Here is a 27,998-nt window from a genome sequence, read left to right as displayed (position 1 = left end):
AACCACTTTCAAAGCTCATTTCCCATAATCATAACTCTCCTTAGACCCTACTGAGTGTAGTTATTTGCTTTTTCTTTTTAAATGACTATGTCATTTAAATAACCGAAGAGTTTTATTAAGAAATTAATTAAATGAAGTTTTGACTAAACAATGTTCTTTTAAGTTATAGCTTTATTATTTCTTCTGTGTCTTTATATTTCTTTCTGTATGTATTCTAGGAGAAGAATTCTGCAAGCCCAGACCAGGAAAAGACAGCAATGGACCTGGCTGCCGAGCAGCTGCGATTGTGGCCAACTCTTAATAAACAGACACAGCAGGAGCTAGTCCAGAATGAGGAAAGCACAGTTTTCAGTCAGGCAATTCATTTTGCCAACCTCATGGTCTATCTGCTGGTACCACTGGACACGAGTAAGAACAAGCTGCTGAGAACTTCAGCCACTGGTGACTGGGAGAGCGGAAGCAACAGCATTGTCACAAACAGGTGGGTCTGCGAGGTCAGCGCTCATCAGTCAGGTTTTGCACGGTTTGCAAAGTGGTCTTACCTTTTAGGGCTTATTCTAAATACCAGATTGTTTCAGTTCCTTCACTTCTTTTCAAGTTCATTAGTTAAGGAGAGCAGAAGTCCGATATTCCTCTTGAATAACAGAACTTAATCTAGAGTAATTTACTACCATTTAAAGGAACATAAAAGTTCTATGGCTGTTGAAGACAAACACAGGGTATGGTGAGAAAGAAAACAGCAGCCTGAAAACCACTCTGTTAGTTTTTACGTAACTTGAAAAAACCCCTGTGTATGAACCTAAAATCAAGAAACCATTTGTATAGTATCCATAAAATCACAATTTCTGTGCAACAGCTGCAAGGAGGAAAGGCATTGAGGCCACAAAAAGCAAGAGGGCTAAACCACAATGGCAAAGGTTAAATTACTAAGGAAGCAGGAGGAGTATAACATCAGTTATGTTTCCTAGCATGCAAATCCAGAACATTTCATAACAAACCTTCCTCCCTCTCTGTTTGTTGTCTTATTATCACTAATCTGTACAAAATTCCCACCTGATAAAATCATAGAACACCATGTGAAAACCCTGATGTCAAGTAAAAGGCTATCAGGACAAAACTCCCCATGCTGTTACCGATTTCTTCTGACTAAACACCTCTAATCTCAGGCATGCTCACTATGCCTGTGAGTTGTATGTGGCTGTGGTGTATGTTGCAATCTATGAATCTGGCCCTTAATATTATGGGAGGCATTTTTAGATGCTCAAAGTACATCTACCACTGACTTGCTTGCTTATCTGATGCACAAAAAAACTTTTCTTAGGTCTTTTTAGATTTTGATTCCTTTGCTCTGCAACCAAAATATGCATTTAATGTATATTTCTCTATGTAACTGAATATTTGTTTACCATGGGTTGTAAATACTGTACTTGACTTTATGAAGAGAAGACATAGAGCTCACTTCAAAAAAGCTGTTTTCTCTTGTGGGCCTCTCTGCACTGGGCTCATGAAGGGAAAGCTCCTCTGTCATCATCCATGAAGTTTTGACAGTGTTAATGCAGGTACAATGTACCTGTGGTACCACCATACGCTTTTAGCAAGGTTTGTGAATTGTAACTAGAGGAAAAACCCCACAGCTTGTCTTTGTCTAGCCAGGTATCATATGTGCATGAACAGCTGAATTTTTCACACTTGACATTGCTTTTATTTCTACCTGTAGTATTGCAGGCAGTGTTGCAGAGAGTTATGACACTGAGAGTGGATTTGAGGACTCGGAGAACAACGACGTTGCCAATGCAGTCGTGCGCTTCATCACCAGATTTATTGACAAGGTCTGCACAGAAAGTGGAGTTACCCAGGATCACATCAAGGGGCTGCATTGCATGATACCAGGTAGGAATTGTGACAAAAAGGTGGTTTGTACTCTTTTTTTTTTTCCTAGTGAGACAAATGCACTTTTTAGTTTCAGTTACTTTCAGTTGTATCAGAAGGTTAGATTTCTTTTCCAGGCTGTAATTGCTGTTGAATTTTAGATAATCATTCCCTTGATGTTTAAATTTAAGAATTTCAGAGTATCAAGAGTTTTAATTAGATTGCAGCTTTCTTTTTCACATTGTGTGAGACTTCACTTATGGTATTACTGCTTTTCAGGCATTGTAGCAATGCACATAGAGACTCTGGAGGCTGTCCATCGTGAGAGTAGGAGGCTTCCACCAATACAGAAGGCAAGTATTATGAAACATATTTGTATTCCTTACAAGTATTAGAATCATGCAATTTAGTAATCTTTTTTTCCTCTCATAATGTTAGGAGGAAACATCAAAACATTAGAAGAAAATTTCCAGCAGTGATAAATAAAGTGCTTGGCTTTGGTCTCATGAAATATGAAACTACTAGAGCCAAACCTCTGATCATAAACAAGCCATTGCATGCCCACTGCTTTTTGAGACCCATTTCTCTTAGTTGAGTCCAAACTCCATCTCCCTTCTTTGGACTCAGTCTCATAATAATTTTGTTTTGAAGCTTTTAAAACCAAATATTGTAACTAGACTGAGGTATGACATTGATATTACCATTACACTTACACATTTCATTTATTTTCATCAGCCCAAAATTCTACGACCAACTTTACTGCCAGGAGAGGAATTTGTTTGTGAAGGTCTCCGTGTGCTGCTGGATCCTGATGGCAGAGAGGAAGCTACCGGAGGACTGCTTGGAGGTCCTCATATCCTCCCTGCTGAAGGAGCTTTGTTCCTTACCACTTACAGAATTATATTTAAAGGCACTCCTCATGATCAGCTGGGTAAGAAAATCCAAACAGTTATAATTGTGATCCTTCAGGATAGGCAGGATTTTGAGCTGGCCTGTCCACCTATTCAAGTATCAACATCAAAATGCACATACCTCACAGTATAATTTTTCATGTTTGTTGCATAAAAATAATCTCTTAATACAAGCTTTTATCACTGAATATGATTGATTTTGATTTTGCACTTAACTGCAGCTTACTTCTTCAGATGCTAAAGGTTTGTTTATTCCTGTGTATTGGTAGATATTTAGAGTTCTGTCTTCAGTCATTTATGTAATATAAAATCATATATACATGTCTTAAAGGAAACTTCAGTAGCTGTCACATGGCATCATGGGCTTTTATGGACTACCTAAAATTGGAGACAGAAAACAGGAACATTCCTGATCATACTTTAATAATTTTCATAGACTTTAGAATGGACAAAATGCTTGGTATCTTTATATCTCTTTTCCACCTGTAAGGTTGGTTTAATATTGCTGGTTTGCACAGCAATGTTTGTAAGCTTCTTCACCATTAAGAGGGAACATAAAATCCATGTGAGATCTGCAACTTCCACTACTCCTAGGTTTTCATAAATTTTTTTTTCAGACGTTGGAAGCAAGTTAAAAGAAAAATATTCCTGTGTCTACCTAAAATTATTGCTTGTAAATGCAGTATTTTTTCAATATGTAATGGAAATAACTCTTCTAAATGATAAATTTTCATGTTTTGACATCTGCCATTTCTAAGCAGATTGTCATTCAAAAGTATAAGTTTTTGGGGGAAAGTTTGTGATCGTATGTAAAGTAATCAATGTATACAATTTCTTGTTTATAAGTTGTACGATACAATATGAAATTTGAATAAGCTTGAAATTGTTTCTTTACCCCCTACCAACCCAGATTTTGGGGGTGCACTTCCATCATGTAGAAAGACTAAGAAGGAAGGAGACTATTTTTTCTAATTATCCCAGCTGAAATTAAGCAGAAATTCACATTACAAATAATGCTTTAGAAATTAACCACCTTTTCAGGTATTTTGCCTGAAATTTATTCTCTCCCATTACGTTCATGTTGCTTTGTACTTACTCATTGCTATCTATTCAAATGACAATGTGACTGAAGCAGATCTGACTCTGTGATCTAACAAGTGTCTGTGTGTTGTGGTCCTCAGTTGGAGAGCAGACAGTGATCCGGAGCTTTCCTATTGCATCTGTTACGAAGGAGAAGAAGATCAGTATCCAGAACCAGCTGCAGCAGAGTATGCAGGAAGGACTGCAGATCAGTTCAGCTACCTTTCAGGTAAAAGGAAGTTTTTGAAAAATTTATGTGACTGCACAGTCAGCTCAATACATTTACGAGCAGCTCTTTGTCCTGCTGTTTGTGAAGAGTCCAATTTTCTGCCCTGCAAAGTCGACAGAGAATGCAGTCCTCATAGAAACCCTGGCCTTTCTTGACCCAGTTGATATTTACAGAGGGTTACCATTTTTACATTGGATTTCTTTCACTGCTTTCCTCACCTGTCTGTTTTGGATCCAGTAAGGGGCTACTTTGGATCCAAAATATCTTCATGTAAGTAGAGGCCTAGGCAGACCAGTGGAAACATGCATTCTCTCTCTTCCAGCTACATGGAATGAATATGGAAAAGCTATAAATATTGCTTTCTTATAGATACTTGACACTTTACCAACCTTCTGTTAAAATCCATGACAGAAAGTCATGGTATATTGCACATGGAAGCTGCACTTCCAGGAATCTTTAGAGTAGCCACCACTGACCAGAACCAGTGAGTCTCTACATGACTGGCACAGATCCTGGAATTCTTCCATCTGTAGGATCCCCCTTGGTGTGTTCAACAGAAGCATGTACTTCAGGGCAATTGACAGAGATGGACTTCTAAGAGTTAGGAATCCTGAAGTCTTCCCTGAATTCTTCCCTTTGATAGTGATATTAGCTGTGGTCAAACCATAAGAGATCGAAAGTTGAAAGCAAAGAATTTTATATCATGGACTGAAAGTAGAATGAAGTACTTAAGATATGAAATACTTTGTTGGGTTGACTGACTGCAGAAGTATATTTTCATTGAGAACAATAACTCTTAACATTTGAAAACATAACAACCTAGATCGTCAGCATTTTACTAATTCCTTACAGTAACCAACATTATTTAGCTAATCATCCTTCAATATCCTCTTCAAGAGCATAAGATTAGGAATACAAGTGAGTAAAATAAGCAAAAAAAGCGTTGTTCTTATGGACTTGTGAGAGGACTCTTATTTTCCAGGAATCTTTTTACCAGAATAGTTAGCATGCTTCAACGATGTGATAAATACAGACACAGTGTTTTTAGTGCTGGATTCAGGTCAAACATCATCTTTGCTTTTGTTTAGCATAGTTTTGTATTAGGTTAGGAGAACAAAAACAATCAGCAAACAGTTTACTCTCCGTTCCCTATGTAACAGCCAGAGTTCAGTGCAGTATGAAATAGCCCCTCCTCTTTGTTTATTACTAATGATTTTTCAGATGGTTTTGTGCGCAGTTATGCTATTTAATCTCTTTAAAACTTCAGATCAGCATTACCCCGAAAGAGTGAAGAGCTCCTTTCAAGGAGGTCCTAGAACAACAAAGTTATTAGTCATTTGGAAAGTATTTACAAAACAAGTAGAATTAGAAAAGCAAGGATGAAATCCACCTTTTAGATGGCAAGCAAAAGACATTCAAAAGGGGTCTAGGTATGCGCTCAAAAGTAAAGCTCTAGGATATTTCTTTGTTTGCTTTTTCCACATTCTTGAAGTTCTTTTGGGCCTTTTTATGGATTCCGTACTTTCTGTCTCTTTTTCTTTTTCCCTGAATTGTTGACTGTCTTCCTTTTGGATGAGGATGATTGGATGGGATTTCCTTTTCTCCCCAAACTTTTCAAAAAAGCGTTTTTAGTCAAGTGGAGGGATCAGCATTGAATAGCACAAGGCTATTTCCTTTTTAAGGACCAGATTTCATGGTCACATTTTTGTTATGAGCAGTTTTCTATAGTTTGCAAGGTGAGGCAAAAATTGGACTGTCTAAGTAATAGAAATATAATGGTTATGACATATGAATGCTGAAATCATTGCCTTGGTGAGAGTCTTTGAAGTGCATTACCAACCTTAGTTCCCAGTATAGGGGCAGAGCTGGGAGAATATTGCCAAGCTAAGCTGTCCCATGTGACCAGTATTTGAACTGTTGCAGACATCTTAGTGCCAGCACTACTACGTGGATTTACCAAAATATTTTGTGTTTGATATTATGAGAATTCCAGATGCTTCTTAGTGAAAATACCTTAGTGTTAGGGCATAAATTTAAAATGTAAATAAAAAATTATTCAAATTTGTAATATCCCTCAAAATAAATAAGATGTATGTGAATATATTTGTATTTTCTGATAGGCATAATATTGCATAAGCATGAAAATTTTGCTAATGAATTTTAGAATCTTTTAATTTCCGTATTTCTGTAATTTATTTATTTTTTTTCAGTTTCTAACATGTCATGTCTTTAATATGCAGTTAATTAAAGTAGCATTTGATGAAGAAGTAAGTCCCGAAGTGGTGGAAATATTTAAGAAACAGTTAATGAAGTTCCGTTACCCCCAGTCCATCTTCAGCACTTTTGCATTCGCAGCTGGGCAAACAGCACCACAGATAATTTTACCAAAACAGAAAGAAAAGAACACTTCATTCCGGTATAGACTTTCTTCTTCTTCTTTTATTGCTGATGTTCTTGTTTCGTATTAGTCAAACACATTGAACAGTCTGAGGGCTTTGCACAAATGTAGATCACTTTTCAGAAATGTCAAAATAAGTGATTACTATTCTGCATCTCTTTATATTTCCTGAACAAGAGGTAGGTTAGTATGATACAGATGTTTACTTGATATGGAAATTATATTATTTATCTAAATTTCTTGATGCAGTAGGTTTGGACAGGCACCTTATTACATTTTGAAACATACTTATATTTTGAAAATATAAGTAGCATCTTGAGCTGTGCAACCTGTGCCAACATGGAAACAAGATTCATAGTGTATTATAGGTTAACAACCTAATCTAGATTAGAATTAATTTTACCCTGTGCATTTGCTTTAGTGGTTTTTAATTTAGAGTTTGAGCTTTAGGTCTACTTTTAAGTTTTATATTACACATTAATTTTACTGGACCAGCAGCATCATTAGTCTATTCCAGAGTGATAGCTCCTGTGATTCTCTGTTGATTATTGAATTGTTGACACAGAAAAGTAGAATCCCAAGGTAGTCATGAAATCCTAAAAGTTTAAGGTAATTTCTGTCTTTCCTGCCTTTACTTTGTCAACTTTCTAGATTTATCACATTGCTAGCAAAATAAAAATACCTAAAGAAATATGATATCTGCTTATTCGTTGCCATTAGATGTTATAGACACAAATTTATCTCAAAGTAATAAAATTTGTGTTTAAAAATCAATATGGGAAGTAATTTTTCTGAAGTTTATAATTATTGACTTCGTATTAAGTGAAAAATTATCAAATACATTTTATTTGTGTTCATCATAGAAATCTGTAAATGCTATTAGGGAGAATCATATGCTTCTTTCTAAATATTCTTCTTGCTTTGAATTTATAGTACCTTCTCAAAGAGCATTGTGAAAGGAGCAAAGCGTGCCGGGAAGATGACAATTGGACGCCAGTATTTATTGAAGAAGAAGACAGGCACAATCGTGGAAGAAAGAGGGAATCGCCCGGGCTGGAATGAAGATGATGATATCTCTGGTAATAGTAAAATATTTTTTTCCATGTTGGTTAATAAGTCTATCCTATTATGCTTCCTTTCCAGTCTGTTGAGTAAGAAATGTTTTCGAAATGAAATCGTAGAGTCTTCCTAGACAGGAAAGAGAAGGGTTTCAGATCTGTACATTTAGTGAGTGTTTTCTTTTGCCATGACGAGGCAGAAGAGGAAGTTGACTTAATTCAGTGGTATGGTGAAGTATGAGATTATTTTTTATTATCAAACTATTTAAATATAGTATCTTTTAGATCATTTTTTTACATCATACTAGCATAGATGAAACAGTACAGAAGCATGCTGTAGCCTCCATTTCTCTTTAAGCATCTGCAATTAGTCTACAGTGAGAAAGCAGTAACTGGTGAGATGCAAGAATGAGCAAACATTATTGGAGGCTTTTGTGGATGTGGAACTGACAAATGATTTCTGAAAGCAGCAGAAGTCATTACTACTGAATATACCACTTTCCAAAATTTTGGGTGGAAGGATTTGGGGCAGAAGGTATAAGGGGATTTGGGCACTTTGTCCTGTTTGTGTGATGGTGTGGAGTTTGACTTTCTCCAGAAATGTTCTATTCTTTCCATGTGCTGCTGTCAATATATCCTTATCTGGATGGACCACTGCTAATTTATAATAAACCACTAGAGGGAACCAGATTCTCCTGTACATAAACAGGTGGTGTTTTGTCATACCATTCTTTCTTTTTAAAAAACCATAAGCATCTCAGATAATTAAGTGTTTATCAAACACTGATAATTTCTTCAAAACATCAAACAAGCCAAATTTTCTTTTTGAATATTTAGTCATTGAGCAAGGCAACTTATGTGACTTATGAGCAGATCTGTGAAAGTTGTCCAAAGCAGGACTAAAGCACTGTCTCTGATCTCTCCAAAATGGAAGAAAGCCATTGCAGTTGAGCTGACAAATATTGATTCTCTTCTTTCATTCCAGATAAAGTGGTGAGAAAAAGGCAAAAAATAAGATTTAGAAAATACAGAGTGTCTTTACAGTGCTGAAAAATTACTTTCTTAATTGAATTTCCAGCACTTTCCTTAAGGGCTGAGTTAGCATGTATTCTGATGTTGCAGATTCTTTGGATCAGAAGCAATTCTGCAGGCTGTACTTGGGTGATTTGGGGGTGATTTTGTGTCCTTCACCCAGAGACACAAAGCACAGTCATACCTGTGTAGACATACTGCCCTTGATGATGAAGAAATTTTAAGGTTTTGCATTGCTGATACACAAAACAACTGTGTTCTTCCATGAACCAGGTGTTATATAAACATTAGTGAATAGTCACTTTTTTCCTCCCCTAGCAAAAATATAAAATATAAGTTATGGTGAGTCTTCAGACCTGCTGTTCTACAGATGTTTTGGCTGGGAATGTGTAAGGTGACCAAGGGCTAACAGTTTGCTTTTCTCTCCATGCAGCACTAGCACATCAGGTACAGTCAGCTGACAGCAGTGGTGGCTCTTTGCTCCAGACAGAGTACAAATAACCATAGGAAGTAATCACTGCAATTTCTTTTATTTTGACTGCTGTATTTTTGACTTTGTTTTTGACTTGTTTGCGAGTCTCAAAAACTGAAGTATGGGAAACTATGCAGCTTTACCAACAGTGAGTCAAACAGGAACTATCTGCAGCAGGTGATGCATTGTCTTAAAAAAGAAATGTTAAAGATGGGGTTGGAAGGAACTTCAAGAGGTCAACTAGTCCATCTCTCTGCCCCAGGGCAAGATCAACATCCATCAACTGTTCCTTATAGGTGTTTACCTAACTTTTTCTTAGAAGCTTTCAAAGACGAAGGTTTCACAACTCTAGGCAGATCATACAACCCTCCTTAATGCTGGAGAAAAACAAGCAACTTTCTGATATTCAGGACCAAACATCATCTTGCTGCAATTTGATGCCTTCGTTTCTTACTCTGCCTCTGTATACATATAGAGATGAATTCCTTCATTCTGATTGCAGTTTAATGTATTTATAGCCTATTGTAATGTTTCTCTGTTCTTTTCTGGATATTAAATATCCACAGTTCTTTTTTTCAGTTCTTTGTTTATTAGTCTTGATAGGCTTATGATCATCTTCATTGCTCTTTTCTCAGACTTCTTAAACTAGTCCACATGTAACTTACAATGTGATTTCCAAAACTGGACACTGTAGTTATTTATTGCCAATGAACACCTAACTTCCCTCCAATTCCTCCTCATCATTTTATTTTCAGAGTTTATAATCTCTAAATCAGTAATAAATTCTGTTTCCTATAGGTGATTATACTGGTGTGTTCAATAAAACAAGAGACTGCAAAACCTGCTTTTGCAAATAGTCACATCTCAAGAATAGTAAAATAGAGGGTTTATCCCTCGTCTTTTCAAAATCAAATAAATCAAGTTGAAGATATTGTGTTGTCTCTCCAGATTAAGAACATTGATATGAGCTTTTATCTCTAGCTTTTTATGCACAGGAAAGTGTTTTGCAAATACTGATCACCAGTATACCTCCTTTCATGAGAGAAAAGTACATTTAGAAAAAAGTATTTTAAAAAATGCAACCTCATCTTACCTGAGTCAGTTATGGTTTTCCATTGAAATCTGTTAAATACCAAGTTTCTGTATGACAAAAAATAAAATTATTTCTAAAACTGATTTATTTTTGTTTCTCATTAGTACACTTTATACTTTAAATGTTGTGTAACTTCTTTCTTACCATGACAAATATGAAAACACAGGAAAAAGAGGAGATATCCACAGTATTAAACTCTGTTATTCAGATCAAAGAGAGAATTTTTGATTTTGTTTGATGAGCTGAAAGGGCAAAAAACATGACTCATTCAGCTTTTATACTAAGATGCACAGAAAACAAAATCGTATAGGTACTACTGTAAATTCTGAATGTTGTCTACTGCCAGTAAAATTTTAATTATATCATAATTTTATTTTTTTTAATAATTTTAATTTCCAGTGTTTTAAAGTATTGTTTTAAATTTAAATCCTTATGTACTTTCCAGGGCATCATTCTTGAAGAAATACATCTTGTACACACATATTTCAATGCTTGAGGTGGTAGCAAGTAACTGATACGTGCTGTGAGCAGTAAATCTGCTTTCAGAAGCATTTGGAAATAGCTGAGAAGTGTCACTAACAGGCAGGTGGCAGGTTTTGTACGAAGACCTTGCTTGACTTGAATTTCAGAGTAGTTTGAACTTGTGACATAGTTTTTTATCTCTCACAGTTGAAGGTTTTTCTGCTTTGAGAAGTGCAGCTGATGTGCACGGCTGAAGAAAGCTGCTGTTTGACACTGAAACAGAGACATTAAGAAACCAACAGTCATCTGTTGTGAAATTAGAACACTGAAAGATTTTTTAAGTTGAACCAAACCTTTAAGAGATCATACCTCTTTTGAAGATAGTTTAAAAATAACAGAATTGTGTGGTCCATTTTTATCTTGAATGTGTAATGAATTTGTAAAGAATTCATAAAGAATTTGTAAATTTGCAAAAAAAAGTTATCTGTCTTTGGTTCAAATGAATATGTGAGATGACTTTTCCCAAGATTTTAGCAAGAGAGATGTCAGCCATGCCAGCCACAAGTGCTGGAGGTAACTGTGCGATATAGTCAGGTTTCCTAAGATACTATTTTATTGTTTATGAATTTTATACACTGTGGTTTGTGTGTCTTAGTTCTTGCCACTTGTCACTGAAAGACAGAATAATATATTGTTTAGAAGAAAGTAGCACTGTTTTTTGTGTACCTGCTGACCTCCCCAGTCGCAAACTCCTAAAGATTTTTGACTTTAGTTTCAGACGACAGCGAAATGCACACAGGCGGGACCCTGAAAGCATCAGAAAAATCAACAATGGAGCAATTAGTAGAAAAAGCCTGTTTCAGAGACTACCAGCGTTTGGGACTGGGGACCATCAGCACTAACTCTTCTCGCTCAAAAACAGAATACTTAAGAATAACTGCACTGAACAGGATGTATTCACTTTGCAGGAGGTGAGTTTACCAACACAGTTAAGGAGTTGAAAGTAGAGGCACGTATATGTATATTTGCATAAATATATTTGCATTTAAAGTCTCTTCTGTTCCTAAATAAAAAAGCAAGCCTCAGAAAGAATTAAAAATAAATATTTTCTTCAAATTAAAAAATACATGTTAAAATTAAATTCATGAAAGTGTCTACTTTCAAAGTTTATCATGTGCTGAAAGTCACATACTCTGTTTTAGCACATGAATGTCACTAACTCCTCCTTTTGTTGTGAAAGCTGATGTAGTTTACTACCATGGCCCACAAACATTCTTTTTAATACAAAAGCATATCTGCATGAGTCATATCAAAAGACATTTGCATTCTCTAAAGCCAGTTTTGACTAGTCATTGCTTTCATTATGGACAATGGAATCACCAATTCTTCGTGGAAGAAGGACGCAGAAGGAAAATACTAGATCCTTTCTTGTTTTATGACTTATCTAAAGTACTGTTTTTGTTTAATCACCCCTGAGTACAACGCAGATGAACGCATTAAATCTGTGCATTTTCATTACACATTGAACGTTATGCAGACAACTCTTTCCTCCCCTAAAACCACTGGGTTTCAATATTCTAGAGGGCGCTTTTTTAAAAGGTAATTAATATCCGAGCAGATTAAAAATCTCAGGATATAAATACTAATCTACTGCTATATTAGTTTGGTTTACTGCATTTTAAGAAGTTTGACTGTAAATGTCACGTACATTTATTTTGTCTGACTGCAGTTCAGCAAATATTAAAGAATTGAATTTACAGGAACAGTGTATATTATAGAGAAACAAAGCTGTTTAGTAAGCAGTAACTGTTCCCTGTGTCTCAGCTTCTTCTTAACATATGAAATTGGCACTTAAGTTGATTTTTTTTTTGAGGAGGTAGAAAATAATATTTCATATTCCTTGAATCCTTCTTTCACAAATGTGAACACACTACAGTCTTACTGGGATTTCCACCTTTAAAGGTATTACATCGGTGAATTTCCTAATCTCTCCCTGTATTGTAGTGTTTTTAAAAGTACACAAACAGTTTCAAGCAGTGTTCCAAGGAATCTGACTGTAAAATTTAAATGTATTTTGTCATAAACCAAAAACTATTGTTTTCATTGTGATACTTTAGGCAATCTAACATTCTTTCCTTTCAATTCTCATATTTCATATACAAGTGTCAAAACAAAACTACTGCATCATTTGCATGCCTCAAAATTCTGTTTTCTGTCATGCTTAAAAATACGACTTCATTACAGTGGCAGATAAGAGATACACTAAGAAAAAAAATACTGCCAAATAAAATGTAACCTTAAGTGGAAAGTGACTAATAGTGATAGTCTTGCAATTTGTTCATAATTCAAGTTCTATTTAAAATGCAGTTTTCTTTACAAATTGAGGTGTTTACTGGGATTGAACTAAAAATTACTTAGTAAATAAAAACCATTCCAACAGGTAAGGCGTCTTTTCATTAAGATGTATTTTCAACTTGTAATTTTGTGTTGGTGTTTTGTTTGGTTTTTTTTTTCATCGTTGAGCAGTTTTAATTGTTGTTCAATTTTTTTTCCCCTCCTTCTTGTCCCTGCAGTTACCCTGGGCTGCTGGTGGTCCCCCAGTGTGTCCAGGACAGCAGCCTGCAGAGAGTGGCTCGCTGTTACCGACACAACCGCCTGCCCGTGGTCTGTTGGAAGAACACTAAAAACAGCACTCTTCTGCTAAGGTCTGGGGGCTTTCATGGAAAAAGTGTTGTGGGCCTCTTCAAATCACAAAACACACATCCTACAGGTGAGTTGAGGCAGCTAGGCTTTCTCTACAAGGACTTTTACATGGAAATACTTACTTTTCTGGAGGAAATCAGTGATTCAATTGAATCAGAAGTCTCAGGATATGAGTGGTTATCCGATATTATTAATTACTGTGTGTCAAGAAGCAGATCCTGAATGGAATGAAAGTGGTTCAAAAATGTCAGTGAATAATTTGGACAGAGATTACAGACATACCAAAAGTCTTCAGTAAAATCTGATATCTCTTAAGTACAATGCAAACTTCTCCTGTTTCCCTTAAATTAACTTTTTCCATTACATGGTTTATATAACGAGTGTATGATGTCCCTTTTAATAGAGGACTACATGAAATGTTATAGATATCATTGTCTATTTGATTTTTCTCATGTTTTTCATTGTAATACTAGTTTAATTTCTTTCTTTTGTAAAACACAGACTTGAAAGGTTCTAGTTGGAGTCTTTGCATTAAGTAAATCTCTTCCTTTGTGTGATCAAGACTGGACCAACACAAGATTTATCAGAATAGTTAGTTTTTCAGAATATGATATTAGGGCAGCATTAATTTTGGAAAGAGCATTATTTGAGTTTCATTATTCACAGGCAGTGTTTAGGATGCTTATTATGACTGCCTGGATTTCCATGTCATATGCTGATAATTTTTTCAGAGTTAATTTCATGCCAAGAAGGAGAGTCAGTATTTTCTGTAATCAAACCAATAGTTTTTTAGAAATTATTCAAGGATTAGGCCATAATTTTTCTTTTTTGAGTCCAGGAACTCATTAAGGGAGCAAAGGAATTCCTCTGTCCTGTTAATGTTTACGTTTCACTCCAGTATTGACTGAAGCATAATTAAAAGGTCTGACTTTACTGAAGTTTATTCTGCAGAGTTTTTCAAAACCTATAACAAGCATACTGTACACTTACATGCATGTCACATAAAAGTAGTTTGAAGATTACATTATTTAAATATTTTTTACATAGTCCTCCTGAATTTTTCCTTCACAGAGTTTCTTTATGAAAACGACATTTTTCTTACTTGTAAAGAGCACTTTACATCAGACATAATGAAGTTTTTTATCTGTATCAAATGCACCTTTAAAATATCATGATTTCAGAGCTATTAGAAAAATGCTTGTTACGTTAGACAGCATCTGGACTGGCTATTAACAGTAATTTGTGAATCACTAATTATCTGCTGAATATTCATTGCTATAGCATTGATTCACTGTACCTCTGCCATGTTTTGTGGGGGCATTTTTTAGTTGGAGTGGTGAGCAAGGTAATGAATTTAAATTTATATATGGCATTTTTGTTGAAAGGATTAATGAAATGTGGCAGCACAAAGCTAATGGCTACACCAGTTCTTCCACAGGCTTATGGTGTGAATCTTAAGCATGGCAATTCAAGTGTTAGTCTTACACTGATTTAATACCATTTATCTTAGCTGAAATACTGGCTAGGCATCTTTAACCTGGTACCGATAGAATAAATTGAAAAAAAAGTGCAGGAATAGTCTTGAAATTGTATAAATAAAAACACCTCCATGTTTTCTCTAGTAGCTATCATATCTATGTGCATGGGAGTAAGAGAGCCTTCCCAAACAAGATTTTCAAAGCCTGACCCAATAAAATGTGTTTCCTGTGTGTGGTCTTATTGCTTTTGTAGGTGATTTCTTTTTAAATTTTTTTATGGTCTTTTAAATTCCCATTGCCACACTTCCAGCAGAATATTAGGCAGTAGGTAAACTGATTGACAGTAACTATATTTGACAGAGATACTCGCTTCTGGAGTTAGTTTGTTTTCAAATGTGGAAAAAAAATGGAGACTCTCCTCAGGAATGTACTGCAAGGAAAATTGAATATATTTATAGGATAATTATTTTATTCAAAATGAAGTTGAAGCCTGGTGAAACAAAACTGATGAACAAAAGTAGTTATACACAGGTGCATGTATTTGCCTCAGTAGGAGTTGTGCACAATGAAGGAAAGTTTATATTGAAAAATGCATTATGATGCAAGTTAAGAGGGCAACGATAATCTGAAGTTAAATTCAAGCTGACAGATTCATACCTTCCTAAGCAGAGATTTCATAGGAGTAGATTTTTATTAGGATGGATTTTATTAGGATGGATTGATACACGGAAGCAAAGAGGACCTGCTGGAATTCAATAAACATTTTTGTGATCTCCTGTTACGTGACGTGTTAAGCTTAAGTTTTCAAAGCATAGTTGGAGATCCATATGTTATGTAAGAAAAACAGAACATACTTTTTAGAGAAATTATGCACAGCACTGAATTTCTGTCTGGAACTAAACTATGTGTGCAACAGAATTGTCTTTAAAAGGATTATTAACAGATGTTTGAATATGGAATGGAGAGTATACAGGTCTTTTGAAAAGTTCCTTTGATACATGAAAGTTGGTTTCTGAAATACACTTTGACCTTTCTGGGAATTTCATTACAGGGCATTGTAGTTCTAAATTTCTAATGTTCTAAACATTCTACACCTGAATTACAATGTCTTGGTCAGCTACCCTGTAGGAAGAGCATTTCTGTTTCTTGTATGTAGTAGCACTGTCCAAGAGAACAGTTATCTTGATGTAGGCTGGATTATTGACTGTATTAGGAGCAGCCTGAAACCAGGCATAATAGAGCACGTTAGCAGAGAGGCAGTCTTAGTGCATTGCTAAGCAATGCATTTCTTTCCTGGAAAATGGAAAATGCTTAAATCCATTTTGCTGTAATCACCTTCATGATACAGCACTTGAAAGATTAGTCATTTTATAGAAAACCCGGTTAACCAGTGCAGTAGGGGGTTCATGCTTTTGAGTCACCTGTTGTCTTTCACCTCTTTATACTGCTGTTAAGCCCTGTGTGATGGGATGACTGGTGGTAAGGATGAAGGGCAAATTTTCCATCTCTAGTCTTTCACAAGGACATTTTTGCTCTCAGTCTTTAATTCTGATATGTGCCTAGTTCAGTAACAGACTTTCATATAAGTCAAACTGTTTGTCTTCTGAATCTTTTTCCTAAAACACATGCAACACTCTTCAGAAAAGAAAACTTTGTAAGTGCAAGTGGTATGGACATCATCCTTTCATTTAGAGATTTCACTTCCTTTCATTTAACTAAATCGTTTAGACCTAAATTGACTTTTTGTGGCATTAATTCAAGGACTAGGAGACCCAGAGATCATTCCAGGCTTAGGAGTTAAAGAGAAAATAATGTTCCTCTTCAGGCTGTTTCCACTTGGTCAGGCAGAAACAGCATGTACATTATCTAATCACTTCCTAATTGTACTTTCAATTCAGGCAGTAATTTTAACAGGGCTATCATGAAATTTCCTTTGCCACCTCCAGCTAATTAGGTTACTGTCTATTAGTCTCCAGCATAGAGTATGATTGTATCATCACAGGAGAACACAATTTGCAGGTTACCATGTTTGTTTGTCAAAATGTGTTCAGTCAAATTCTTTGACTCTATCTCTTATTCTAAATCTTGGCTCTTGTGGTCAAGCTACTAAATTCTGTTTAAACAACTATGAAATTTTTGTCCTTTAGTAAGTCCAGAGCTGGCTGCAATAAACAAGAATTCCAAAAATTTTGTTAATAATTTGAAAAAAACCCTGACTTACTGATAATGGATACTGTTTTTGTCATTGTAGTATGACACAAGACCTGATCTTCATCTCCTTTCCTTCCTTAAAGTCCTTGCATCTGGGCATAATGGGTGTAGTTTTTTTATTTTTCTTATTTTCAAGGGCTTTTTTTCCTTGGTTCTGTGTTTTTGTAGTGGTTTCTTAAGTTTTAAGATGGTCTTAAGTGAGCCGTCTGCTTAACTTCAACACTTTCTCAAGGCATCATACCTTCTTATCTTGCTTTTTGTTTCTCTGCCCTCTGTTTCTAAACTCTCTGTTTCCTCTCTGGCTTTGCTTTCATCCAGTCTTTTGGAGCCACTTCTCTTTCTCTGAAGTAGTCCTTTTCCATGTCTCCAGCAAATTAAGGAACATTGGTAACAGTTGGAGAATGATTCTGTTTCTGAGATCTATGGTCATCTGAAACAACATTCTTGTAAAGGATTGTTCAGGGGTTTTCAGAGAAGGAATTGTGGTACTCTCAACAGTGCATCTCCCCCCTCCTACAAGTTACCCAAACATGTGGGAAGACACTTCCTGAAGTTACCTGCTGGTCAGCTGGTGGACTGTCACTGGGGAGCGGGAGTGTTACTTTTCCAGGTGTGCATGCCCTGTCCATCCTCTTTCCTCTCTTCTGTAATCCATTGAAATCATCAGGTTCTGGGGATAGGGTACCTGAAGGACATGTGGACTGTGTCCACTGATATCTCTAAATACAGCAGAGTGTATGAACACCAGTGTCTGGTACACATGAACTTCAGTGAATGGGCACTGCATCTCAAGGAACCTCCAGGTACAGGTAAGTAACCTTCCTTTTCCAGAATGAGGAAGAGCTTCTTGAGTATGATTTCAACTTACTTTTGTCAAAGACACAGTTCTGTCTGTTGTTTGTCTGCACATTGTTTTCAAAGGCTGAAATTTGCTGACAAGTAGCACAAACTTAGAAATGTTATTTTTCCTTTGGAGAGTGAAGGGAATGCTACATTATTTTCACTGTTTGTTTTCATCACTGGCTAATGGTGGATTTTAAGCAGTGACCATGAGGTTTCAGACATTCAGCTCTGTGCAGAAGAGAACATTGCTGAGTCCTGCTCTGCAGCCAGGTGATGAACAGCTGAACCTTTGAGACAAACTATGACATTTTCAGTGCTCTGCTTTACAGAAGAAGCCTTTTGTTTTGCTATTCTGTGTATTTCTAAATTGTCTTTTTGTATTTTAATGTATTCCATTCTTCTTGTGCCTCTAGCTCCTGCTTCTTTAGAATCTTCAAGCAGTATAGAACAGGAAAAATACCTACAAGCCTTACTGAATGTGATATCCGTCCACTGCAAAATGAATGGCAGTAATACTCTCACTGTTAGCCCAACAATTGCTCTGTCTCCAGGTAAAATTGGTTTGTGTAGTGCTTTTCTGTGATTAAGTTGAAGAACGAGTTTTCTCTGATAGGATGTTATTTCAATGTCCCATATGAATTCTGTTGCTTCTTTGTTGTTAGACTTACCAGATAGCCTGTTCACTCTTAGCTTCAGTGAAAGTGTTTTCTGTATGTAAAGGATGTTTATAATCCTTCCCAAAATATTTTTGGTATTAGTCTGACAGTAAACAATCATCCACCTGTGGGTCATAGTTTGTGGTGGAATTCACTTGAGTATGATGGTCAGTCTTGAGGCATTAGTCATTTATTACAATTCTGGAACAAATAAAATAAAGTTCTCCAGAATGTCAAGATGCCAAAACTTTGCAGTTAGTTTTTTTTGTTTGTTTTTTTACCATACAACAATTACATGATATGAAGAAGCAAAACTAAAAAGTAAAGTCTTTTACAGCAAATTAAGTGCATTGTAAACTGCATATTGAATAAGAGACTGCCAAATTGAAAAGAACACAAAATACTTCTCTATTTCATATAATGAAGCAGTAATCTGACTGCAAGCTCAGATTTTGTATGAACAGATAGACTGTTTAGCTGCAGCAGCAATGGAAGGCATGTAGGCATTTTTATGTGTTGCATACTCATAGTGGGTTTCTAATGTAATTTCCCAATAGAGCTTTTCTCGCAGTGAAAACTCTTCCAAAATACACTGTTTGAGTTATGCCTAGGTGGAACCACCAAGAAATTAATCCATGTTTTATTTCAGTTATTTTTTTGATGAAACCTGATAAGGTTTATGTGAAGGTAAACCCAAGGTGTCAGAAAGGACCGTGTAGCTTGAAATTGTGTCTGTCTTGTCTTAGTTGTAATTGGCCTAATACTGCCAAACAGTGGCTTTTCATGTAAAGTAACACCATTCCCAAAGTGTGCATGCTTTGCTTCATTTATTATAAAATATGTTGGTTGCTTAGCTGTATCTAACACCTCCATACTGCTGCCAATGTACACATTTGTCTTAAAAAATAAATCTCAAGTACAAAATTGGCAAGAATTAGCTCTATTGTGTGAAAAAGGGCATTTTGTCAGTTATGATAAGTGTTAGTCTGGTTAACGCTGTAGTTTTTTAATCTTCTATTCTTTTTTTGGCTGACTTTAGGCACTGAATCGAGGGCTTCAAGAATGTCTACTGTGTTTAAGCAGGTAGTGCCAGGACATTTGGATGTAAATCTATCCAATAGCTTTTCTCGAGGAGGTTAGTAAGACTAGCTCAAAGTCTATTATTTGAAGTATTAAATGATAAAAAAAAGTTAATGAAATAAAAATAATTATATTTCTTACTGATTCATTGCTCTGTGAAACAACAAAACAGAAATTACAGATTAGCCTCAGTCCACGACATTATCTAAGTATGAAATTTCTGTTCAAAACCTTTACAATTGAAATAAAGTTTGTTTCATGTTGGAATTAGTGAAAAATGAGGCATTCAATGAGGAATAATGTTTCTAAATACTTTAGAATTCATCTATGTTTTTAATTTGTCTAAACTGTGTTGCCTGAAAGTGCATATTTTATTTTATCATTTAATACACTTTAGAGTCTCCAATTGCAGATCATTCCAGTATGTTGGCTGAAGCTTAGCTGATGCTTCATAAAGTTGCAAATAATCCATCTGAATAATTTTACTCTAAGTAGCAGTTAATTATGTGGCCAGGCATAATAAGTAGGGAGATACAGTTTGGAAATAATTATTCTTAGGTACAGGGGCTCATCAGTGTCATTTCTACAAGAACCTTTCAAGTGGATTCCAAATACTTTTTCACTACTTTTACACTTCTAGTCTGATGAAATTGTTACGATTTTTCTATCTGCAATATATGCATAAATTAATGCACCAAATTCCTTAAATACATGTTTGTTAATATAGGGATTCATCTATTTCCTAAAAGGGAACATTTTATATTTGATTTATTACCTTTTGGCCCTGAAAACTCCTCTTAAAATTATTTCTAAGCATCTAACAGTTGTTTTTCTTCCTTTTTGATACCTCATCTAAAATTAGTTAGGCCTACGTTGACTTGCTGTGGTCTATTCCAACCTAAATCTTACTGTGTTATACAAAACAGGTAGCTTCATAGGGGGAAGGATAAAACAATTCTGTAGAGAAAAACCTCCAGAAGACATGGATGGGATTAGGGAAATGAAAGAAGGAAAAATGTGAGAGGGAGGGGAAAGGGGAAAGGGAAAAAGAAAAGAAAATGCTTAGAGCTGTATAGAGAAGTGATGTGAGAATTGTAGCAGAAGGGAAGAGAGGAAGGGCAGGAGAAGAAATGGTGATCACCAAAAACCAGAAAATTCTGTGCATCTTCATTGATCATAGTATATCCATATTTCATATATAAAAGTTTTGTGTATGTTCCCTGCTCACTGTCTTGTTACTGTGTTGTATTGTAGCTGGAGATGAAAAAACAAAGTGATTTTAGCTGGCTAGGTAAAATGATTAGGGACCAAAGAGAGCAGGGGAGAAAGTGCCTGCAGTTCTTAAGATAAAGTGATGGCTGTGCCCAACCCGACTTAGTACTGAAATAGTGAAAATGCTGGGTAGCTGACAGCAGATGTTTGGTTGGATTCCATCCCCTTGTGCTGGGACAAAAGTGCCAACAGTGAAGTGGTGCTGAGGGGCAGAGGAGGTGCTCCAGATAAGTAAAGGAAAGCTTGCTGGTTGACTGCATGGAAGTTGTCTTTTGAAGATAAAAGGATTACTGAAATAACTATTGCTGGTTTCTAGGATTAGAGTTTGTGCTAAGTGTGATAGGATGAGTTTGTTGCTACTCAGCAAAGAAAAAAGGAACCTCAAGGCAGTATTAGGTCACAGGCGTGTTGTTTTGCTGGACTTTAAAGTCTCTTGGCTAAATTTGAGCAGCAATCAGGAAGAGGGCAGAGAAGTTATCTTCTGTCTTGCTGGATTGATGCCACACCTGCTCTCTATATCTGAAAGGTGTCTATTCACAGTTCAGCAGGATACGTGAGGACTTTGCTGAAACATAAGAATGTTTGACAAGTACAATGGGAGCCCTAGTGAAGGTGAGAAGCTGACAGGGTAAGAGGGAACAGAGAGAGGGAGTATCTCCCTGCAGAGAAGTAAACACTAGGTTTTTTAGATTAGTTGACACAATTCTTTTAAAAGAACTTGTAAAATACACAAAGTATATGAAATCTTTAAAATTGTTCTCAAATTCATTATTGCAAAGTTTCTTACTACTTTTTCATAGCTAGTTATATTTCAGATGTGAAGTAGCAAGCAGCCATGGATTATGTATTACACTGTACAAAATACAATAGCAGTACTTTTGTGGTTTGGATTCTGGATCACTCTTTCTTTCCTTGTTTAAATTATCACACATACCAGGGCTCAAAAGCCAGGTTCAGCTATGATACACCAGCTGAAAATTACATTTTCTGGTTTTTGTGCTATAGACAATGTATTTTTAATACACGTTATTTTAAAATTTAAGTTAAAAGATACATTCCAGTGCTTGAGGAGTATTTGGCATTTTTTGAAATCATCATTGTTCTGAATACTCATCAATTGTTCTGAATATTTGTGTCTGTGTCAATGTGGTTTTTTACTTTATCTGGAACACTGTAACAAAGTATCTGCCCAAAGCCCAGTCAGGTTGTTTTTGATCTGAAATATTTGTTCAAATACTTATATTTCATAATATTATATTTCATTATATTTCATTCTTGGACTTTTTTTTGGCAATACCTTGGGTGATATCTTTCATAAGAATTGCAAGCTCACTCAAAATCCATAGTTTTTCTTCTTATATTACTTCATAAATATAGTGTGGCTCTACAGAGCATCACTTCTTACCTGGCATTGTTGTGTAATTTAGTAGAATAAAAAGTTTTTTGAGTATGATTTGCTGTTATTGAAAAAATACTAGGATATTTATAATTAATAAATACAGACCCAGCTCAGAGAATTAAAAACAGGTGACATTAACATTTTTAGTATGTTTCAACAGAATATTTGATTTAAAAGAACTTGGTTGTGTTGATGTGGTTTTTGAGGCAAAGATATATGCACTGATAAACATATCAGGCTCCCACAGAAAATGAGAAGTTTTGCGAGGGGAGAGGAAATCTCTTTGTGTGGTAGATATTACATGTTTTCTAAATTATATACTTGTACATGGTCCTCTAAAAATGTTTGGAGGTGCGTAGAACAAATGTCTTTCACTCTGCTTTGATTTTGAGGTCCAACAAACTGTGCACTTAATGCACCTAGATTAAAACAGTTTTGTTTTAAAAGGCATTAAGTTTGGGATTTTTAATTAAGCTAACTTGCAACTGGGTAGAAGCTTTCAATAAGAATGATTTAATTGCTGCATTTCCTTTGGTATTATAATTATGGAAAAGCATATGATGGCTGTGCTACATGTTTGAAGCTATTGCAATGAGAATGAAAATTATTCCTTTTTGATAAATGAATGCCTCCTTCCCATTTTATATTGATTTTGTGGCTTGATTAATGTTTTGTCTTGTGATGACTAAGATTTGTGCTGTCTGATAAATCGTGTACTTTAAAGAAATGCAATATATACTAGACCTTTGGAAATTAATAAGTAACCCTTTTCTTTTCTCCTGCAATGTGTTTCGCTGCAATGTGCATTCCATTCCTCCTCCTTCTGTCTTAACTGTTATCTACCAGTGCTTGGGTACAGAGATAAATGTTTCACTCATTCAAATTCCAAATCAGCAACTAAGGAAAGAGTCCATCAAGGTACTGTATTCTGTGTCCTAAAAGCACATTCTTTTCTACCATCTTCATAGCTGCTACAATATCCTAACACATTCTAAAGTGATACTGACAGACAACTTTAATTCTGCATTAACAAAATTTTTAATTTTTTAGCTCAGTGTTGTGATTTTGTTTTGTTTTGGAATTTTTTGACCATTGAATGTATGATGCAGTGACACTGATCTAACACAGAGTGATACATAGAAATTTTCGGTGTGAAAATTTTAAACAGCAAAAAATTATTCTGGAAAAGAGTATTTAGTATTCCTGCTGCTTTAATATAATAGCTAAGAAATACTGTTACCTAGTCAATTAGTTTCTTTCCATAATTATTGTCAAGGTTAGTGAACAGGGAAAAATTGATTTCTGTCACATCAGAAAGACATAATAATGCAGTATATGCTAAATAATGAATGCTAGATACTGTAACAAAAAATAAGCTACTAGGCAAAATTAGGATGGAAACATAGTTGTTCCTTTTAATCCATGCTATCCATCTCTGGTAAACATGTTCATGTGCATGTATTTGTAACCAGTTTTGTTGCTTTTGGTGTGCTGCAGGTGCTAATGATGGCTGCTTTTATGAAATGCTCCCAAGTGTCGCTGTGTATTTCTGTGTGTGTCATCTCTGGGGACAGCAGTCTGTGTTGCAGCTAGCATTTTTCATACCAAATGAACGAGAAGTTAATTTCTCTTATTCAATGTTTGCTGTGAATTCTGCTGCCTGAAATCTTTATTATTTCATCTGCAGTAGTTGAGACGTGGAATAGAAGTTTATACTAAACACTCTACTTTACTAGGTGAGGTGTTTATAAAACTGGCTGACTGTGAAGTGGGAGCTGTTTAGAACTGTTACTGATTCCTGAGCTCCTGCCAGCCATTCCCAGTTACTCCGATTCCTTTGCTCACCTCTCAGGCTAATAGCCAGACAAGCAGACAAGCTAAACTCTACAGAGAAGTCCCTGTTGAGGATTACTGTACAGAATTATTTTTTCAATAGAAATGTAATCCTGCTTCTAAAAAATAGAATAAAATTATTTTGCTGGTTGAGCTATCTCAGTGGAATTTACTGTTATCTGCAGCTTTTTCTTCTATGCAAGAAATGTTAACTATGCATATTATTAGATTTTCCTGAAGAGTGTGGGGTGTTGGTCCTATAGTATCTAAATTTCTACTACTATGAGATATTTCTGGTACCTCTTTTCGATATCTTTCTTCGCAGATTTGTGGACAAGAGTCTCTTCTGATAACCTGATTAGTGCATATCGGGTTAAAGAATTTCACACTGCCATTTGAACGCCAAATTTAGTATACTTTAAGGAATTTCATTTTTCAAGTAGTGCTGTTTATATTCTGAAAACCAAGTACCTTTCAGCTACCTCACAGTGGACACACAATGTCACAAAATCATGGTTATTAACTTAGGCACAAGAAACAGAGAAGTATTTACTACTTGTATTTTCTTCTGCTAATGCTAAACAGGCCTTGGCAATCTGATTTATTGCTGCTTTATCATGATAAAATCACAAAACTTACTTAAGCATGATCAGATCAGAGCATGTCTGTGTGCTGTAGAAATTTCCTCCTCTGGAAATGACAGTACAACTGCAGCAGCAAGGCACAATATGCAAACTAAAAGTGCTGCTGAGAGGTTGATGTGAAGCCATTCAAATATTGCTGTGCTGCTTTCAGATGCGAGTCCATGGTTCCACATTTCCACATCCCACTGCATTGTTTCAAGCTCATGTTGTTGCTAATTTTGGGATTTCTGTACCATGCCCTGCTGCCACAGCAGTGATTTGAAGTGTAGGGCTGTGATCTAGGCATCCTTCTCTCTGCTCACACAGCTGTACCACTGTCCCATCTGCTACAATGTGATTAAAAGAAGAACTTTCTTTAATACATTTTGATTTCTAATTGTCCATTAGAAAGGACAATTAAAAACTAAAATTTGTGGCATTCTGCATTTTAGTCATGGCATTTCAAGAGTCAATATGGAATACTTTATCCTGAAATGTGATATTTGAACTGATCATCCTCACATACATTTTCGTTAGAGTATGATATGGTTGATACTATTACACTGTGTAGGGTGAAAAGAACATAAGAATTCTAGGTAATAGGGAATTTTAAGTGATATTATTTCCATTTTTGAAGAAAGCAATTATGTAATATTCTTAATAGTTAGACTTCCAAAATAATATACCTGACAAGGAAGTACTTCAAACTTTTGTCCCACTTTCTGAAAAGAACATTAGTAATTTCATTTCTGTACACTTAAATAGATGTTATTTGCAAGGTCTGATTCATTTTATCATTATATTACTGATATCATAGCAACTATTTTCTCTACAATAGAAAGTGCTGGTGCAGAGCTTGATTAGTATTTTAGGTTACATGATGATGCAGTAGGATGGTTTCGACAAGTTTTGTTACGAAAATATTTCTTTCCAGTATGTGCTGTTAATTATGTCCTGTGAGGGGTGCACGTGACATGTTTAAGCACTCTACTTTCTAAATTATGTTAAGCATATGCCTTAATAATTATGATCTTCAGTGCCTCACACAAAGAGGTTTTTAAATATTTCTCGTCCTTATGAAGGTGTATGGGCGAGTCTTCGTTCAAGCAACCGATTTATCAACACTCAGACTCCATTCATTGATGTTGGTGCAAGACTTGCAGGGAAAGATAACACTCCTTCCTACAGTAGCAGCAGTTTTCTGCAAAGTCAGCTTTTGAGAAGACAAGCAGCCCTCTATATATTTGGAGAAAAATCTCAATTACGGGTAATGGCAATTTTTTTTTATTTTATGTTAACATAGTTTTTATTTGGCTTGAGTTCAATAACTCTAATGTTACAAAACAGGAAATAATACTCTAGATAAGGCAGATGGATAACTCTCCTAAAGGTCTGAAGTCTTATGAGAAGTATTTCTATATGCAGAATAGCAATTAATACTGTATAACTTAGTGGGGGCTAGGGTGGTGAAAATCCAACTCTGTGGTCATGTAATACAACAAAGTTAACATAAAATATACTACATCATCTTGAAGAGCAGTTAAAGATCAGGCTCAAACCCACAAAAGTTCTATGCATTTGTTGCTTTTGGTCAAATATTAATGTGTAGTTGAAGTAAGAGATGCAACGATGGGCAACAGGTGACTGGAGAGGAATGGAATAGCTTTTGTACAAGGTAAGAGCATTCAAACTGGGAAAAGCATGGCTAGGAAAGACATGCCTTGCTATGCAACAGAGCATCCAGAAAAGCCTTCATATTCAGAAGTCACTGTGTCTTCACTGTCTCGACTGCTGTCCTGCCTTGGCTTTGCAAGGAGCAAGGGCAGCACAGTTGGGCTCTGCTCTGTCACTGCTGGGATAAAGCTGAACAATGGGACTGTAGGCAGATGGAGTGGGGCTGGTGCAACAGCAGTGGAGCTTGCTGCCCCTTCCAGATACCATTCATATTCCAAGGGAAGTGCTGGAGCTCCACATTTACAAGTCCTTTCTTTTAGAGCCACACTTAAATACATTTACAAGTCCTTTCTTTCAGAGCCACACCTAAATACATACTACTGTACTCTGAATCTGCTGACTGCTTGTCTGATGTTCAGCTGAGTCATCATCTCGGTGATTGCTATTTGGGGAAATAGGAAAACAGGCTTATTTGGTGATTTAAAGTGCAGTTTTATTTTTCCCGATGTGTTGAAATACGCTGTGAAGGAAATGGAATGTTGTAAATCAGGAAAGCGATTACCAGAGGAGGAAACCTTCGTTACTGTGGGCAACACTTAAACTCACATTAAGCCAAATCGATGAGAAGAGAACTCTGAGCATCCTGATTTGATTACATGAAGAGAACCATGATGTCTGCAGTTTCATACACCTTTTTGGATAGATTTTAATATTTTATATGCAGTTGTTTAAGAAACAAGTATCCTCTACATGAATTTTTGGTAGTTTTACTTGTTTCCAAAAACGATTACAGATTTTTTTTTTAAGCCTCTGCATTCGAAGATTGAAAAATCAGTTGTTTTCTACTTTCTCAATCAAAATGTGAACATACAAAAAATAATACGTATTTTTTGAAATACATAACCTTCAAAAACAGTTACTGGTAGGAGGAAAATACATCAGTATTCAATTCTTTCTGAAATTTTGTTCTTTTGGGAGGTGGAGGAATCATGCTGTGCCAGAATAATGCATCAATTACACAGAACTGAATTGCCATAATCCAATAATAACAACTATTCACATTTCTATTTATTTGATTTCTTAATGAATGATTGATGAAGAGTTCAATCATGAATCTAAAGTTGTACTTCAGTCTGCTGCTTTGACGTGCCCCTTTAGGCCACTTGTGCAAACAACAGAAGCTGGTTGATGTATCAGCAGTCACAAACAGTTGAGGATAATATGTTAGTGCTTGGTATAGATTAAAATGTTTTTAATCTATTACCATACAGGTGTGTATTATTGTGCAAAATATTGAAAGAGCTGACTGCTGGATGTACAAGCAACAAGCATTGGGCAAAATCAGCATGAATTATTCTGAAGTACAGTAGGATGTATATAATTTGGAAGCGTCAAGGATCATTATATTATGCTGAATTATTTCCTTGCTGGTTTAGGGCTCATGGGGTTTTCACTTTCTGTTTGTTTGTTTTGTTTAATAACACAGTTATGCAGAAGATTAGTCACCTTTGGGCATTTCTAAAGAAGAGTGTATTGTGTTAGCAAATGTAAGAATAAAATTGCATAGTGATTAAGTGTTTTAAACCTTCTATTAATGATTTGTATTTATTCTATATATTCAT

The 27,998-nt window shown here is 35.6% G+C and overlaps 1 protein-coding gene across 5 annotated transcripts in view; it reads left to right on the top strand.

The window, feature by feature from the left end:
- Window positions 1-27,998, top strand: part of SBF2 (SET binding factor 2) — a 257,500-nt gene that overhangs the window by 201,943 nt on the left and 27,559 nt on the right. For 2 of the 5 annotated variants that reach the window (XM_051803854.1, XM_051803853.1), the window contains exons 19-31: window positions 219-481; window positions 1,718-1,890; window positions 2,149-2,222; window positions 2,605-2,800; window positions 3,962-4,089; window positions 6,330-6,505; window positions 7,421-7,566; window positions 11,377-11,575; window positions 13,178-13,374; window positions 18,253-18,390; window positions 19,535-19,630; window positions 23,093-23,164; window positions 25,785-25,969. In XM_051803854.1, the coding sequence (XP_051659814.1) occupies window positions 219-481; window positions 1,718-1,890; window positions 2,149-2,222; window positions 2,605-2,800; window positions 3,962-4,089; window positions 6,330-6,505; window positions 7,421-7,566; window positions 11,377-11,575; window positions 13,178-13,374; window positions 18,253-18,390; window positions 19,535-19,630; window positions 23,093-23,164; window positions 25,785-25,969 (2,043 nt within the window). The remainder of the gene's footprint in view (window positions 1-218; window positions 482-1,717; window positions 1,891-2,148; window positions 2,223-2,604; window positions 2,801-3,961; window positions 4,090-6,329; window positions 6,506-7,420; window positions 7,567-11,376; window positions 11,576-13,177; window positions 13,375-18,252; window positions 18,391-19,534; window positions 19,631-23,092; window positions 23,165-25,784; window positions 25,970-27,998) is intronic. The other 3 variants (XM_051803856.1, XM_051803855.1, XM_051803857.1) reach the window with 2 other exon arrangements.

Source organism: Manacus candei, unplaced genomic scaffold (genome assembly GCF_025592945.1).
Source record: "Manacus candei isolate 608988 ecotype Guabito, Panama unplaced genomic scaffold, ASM2559294v1 h1tg000060l, whole genome shotgun sequence".
Classification (NCBI taxonomy): Eukaryota; Metazoa; Chordata; class Aves; order Passeriformes; family Pipridae; genus Manacus; species Manacus candei.
This window is presented reverse-complemented; position numbering and strand designations above follow the sequence as displayed.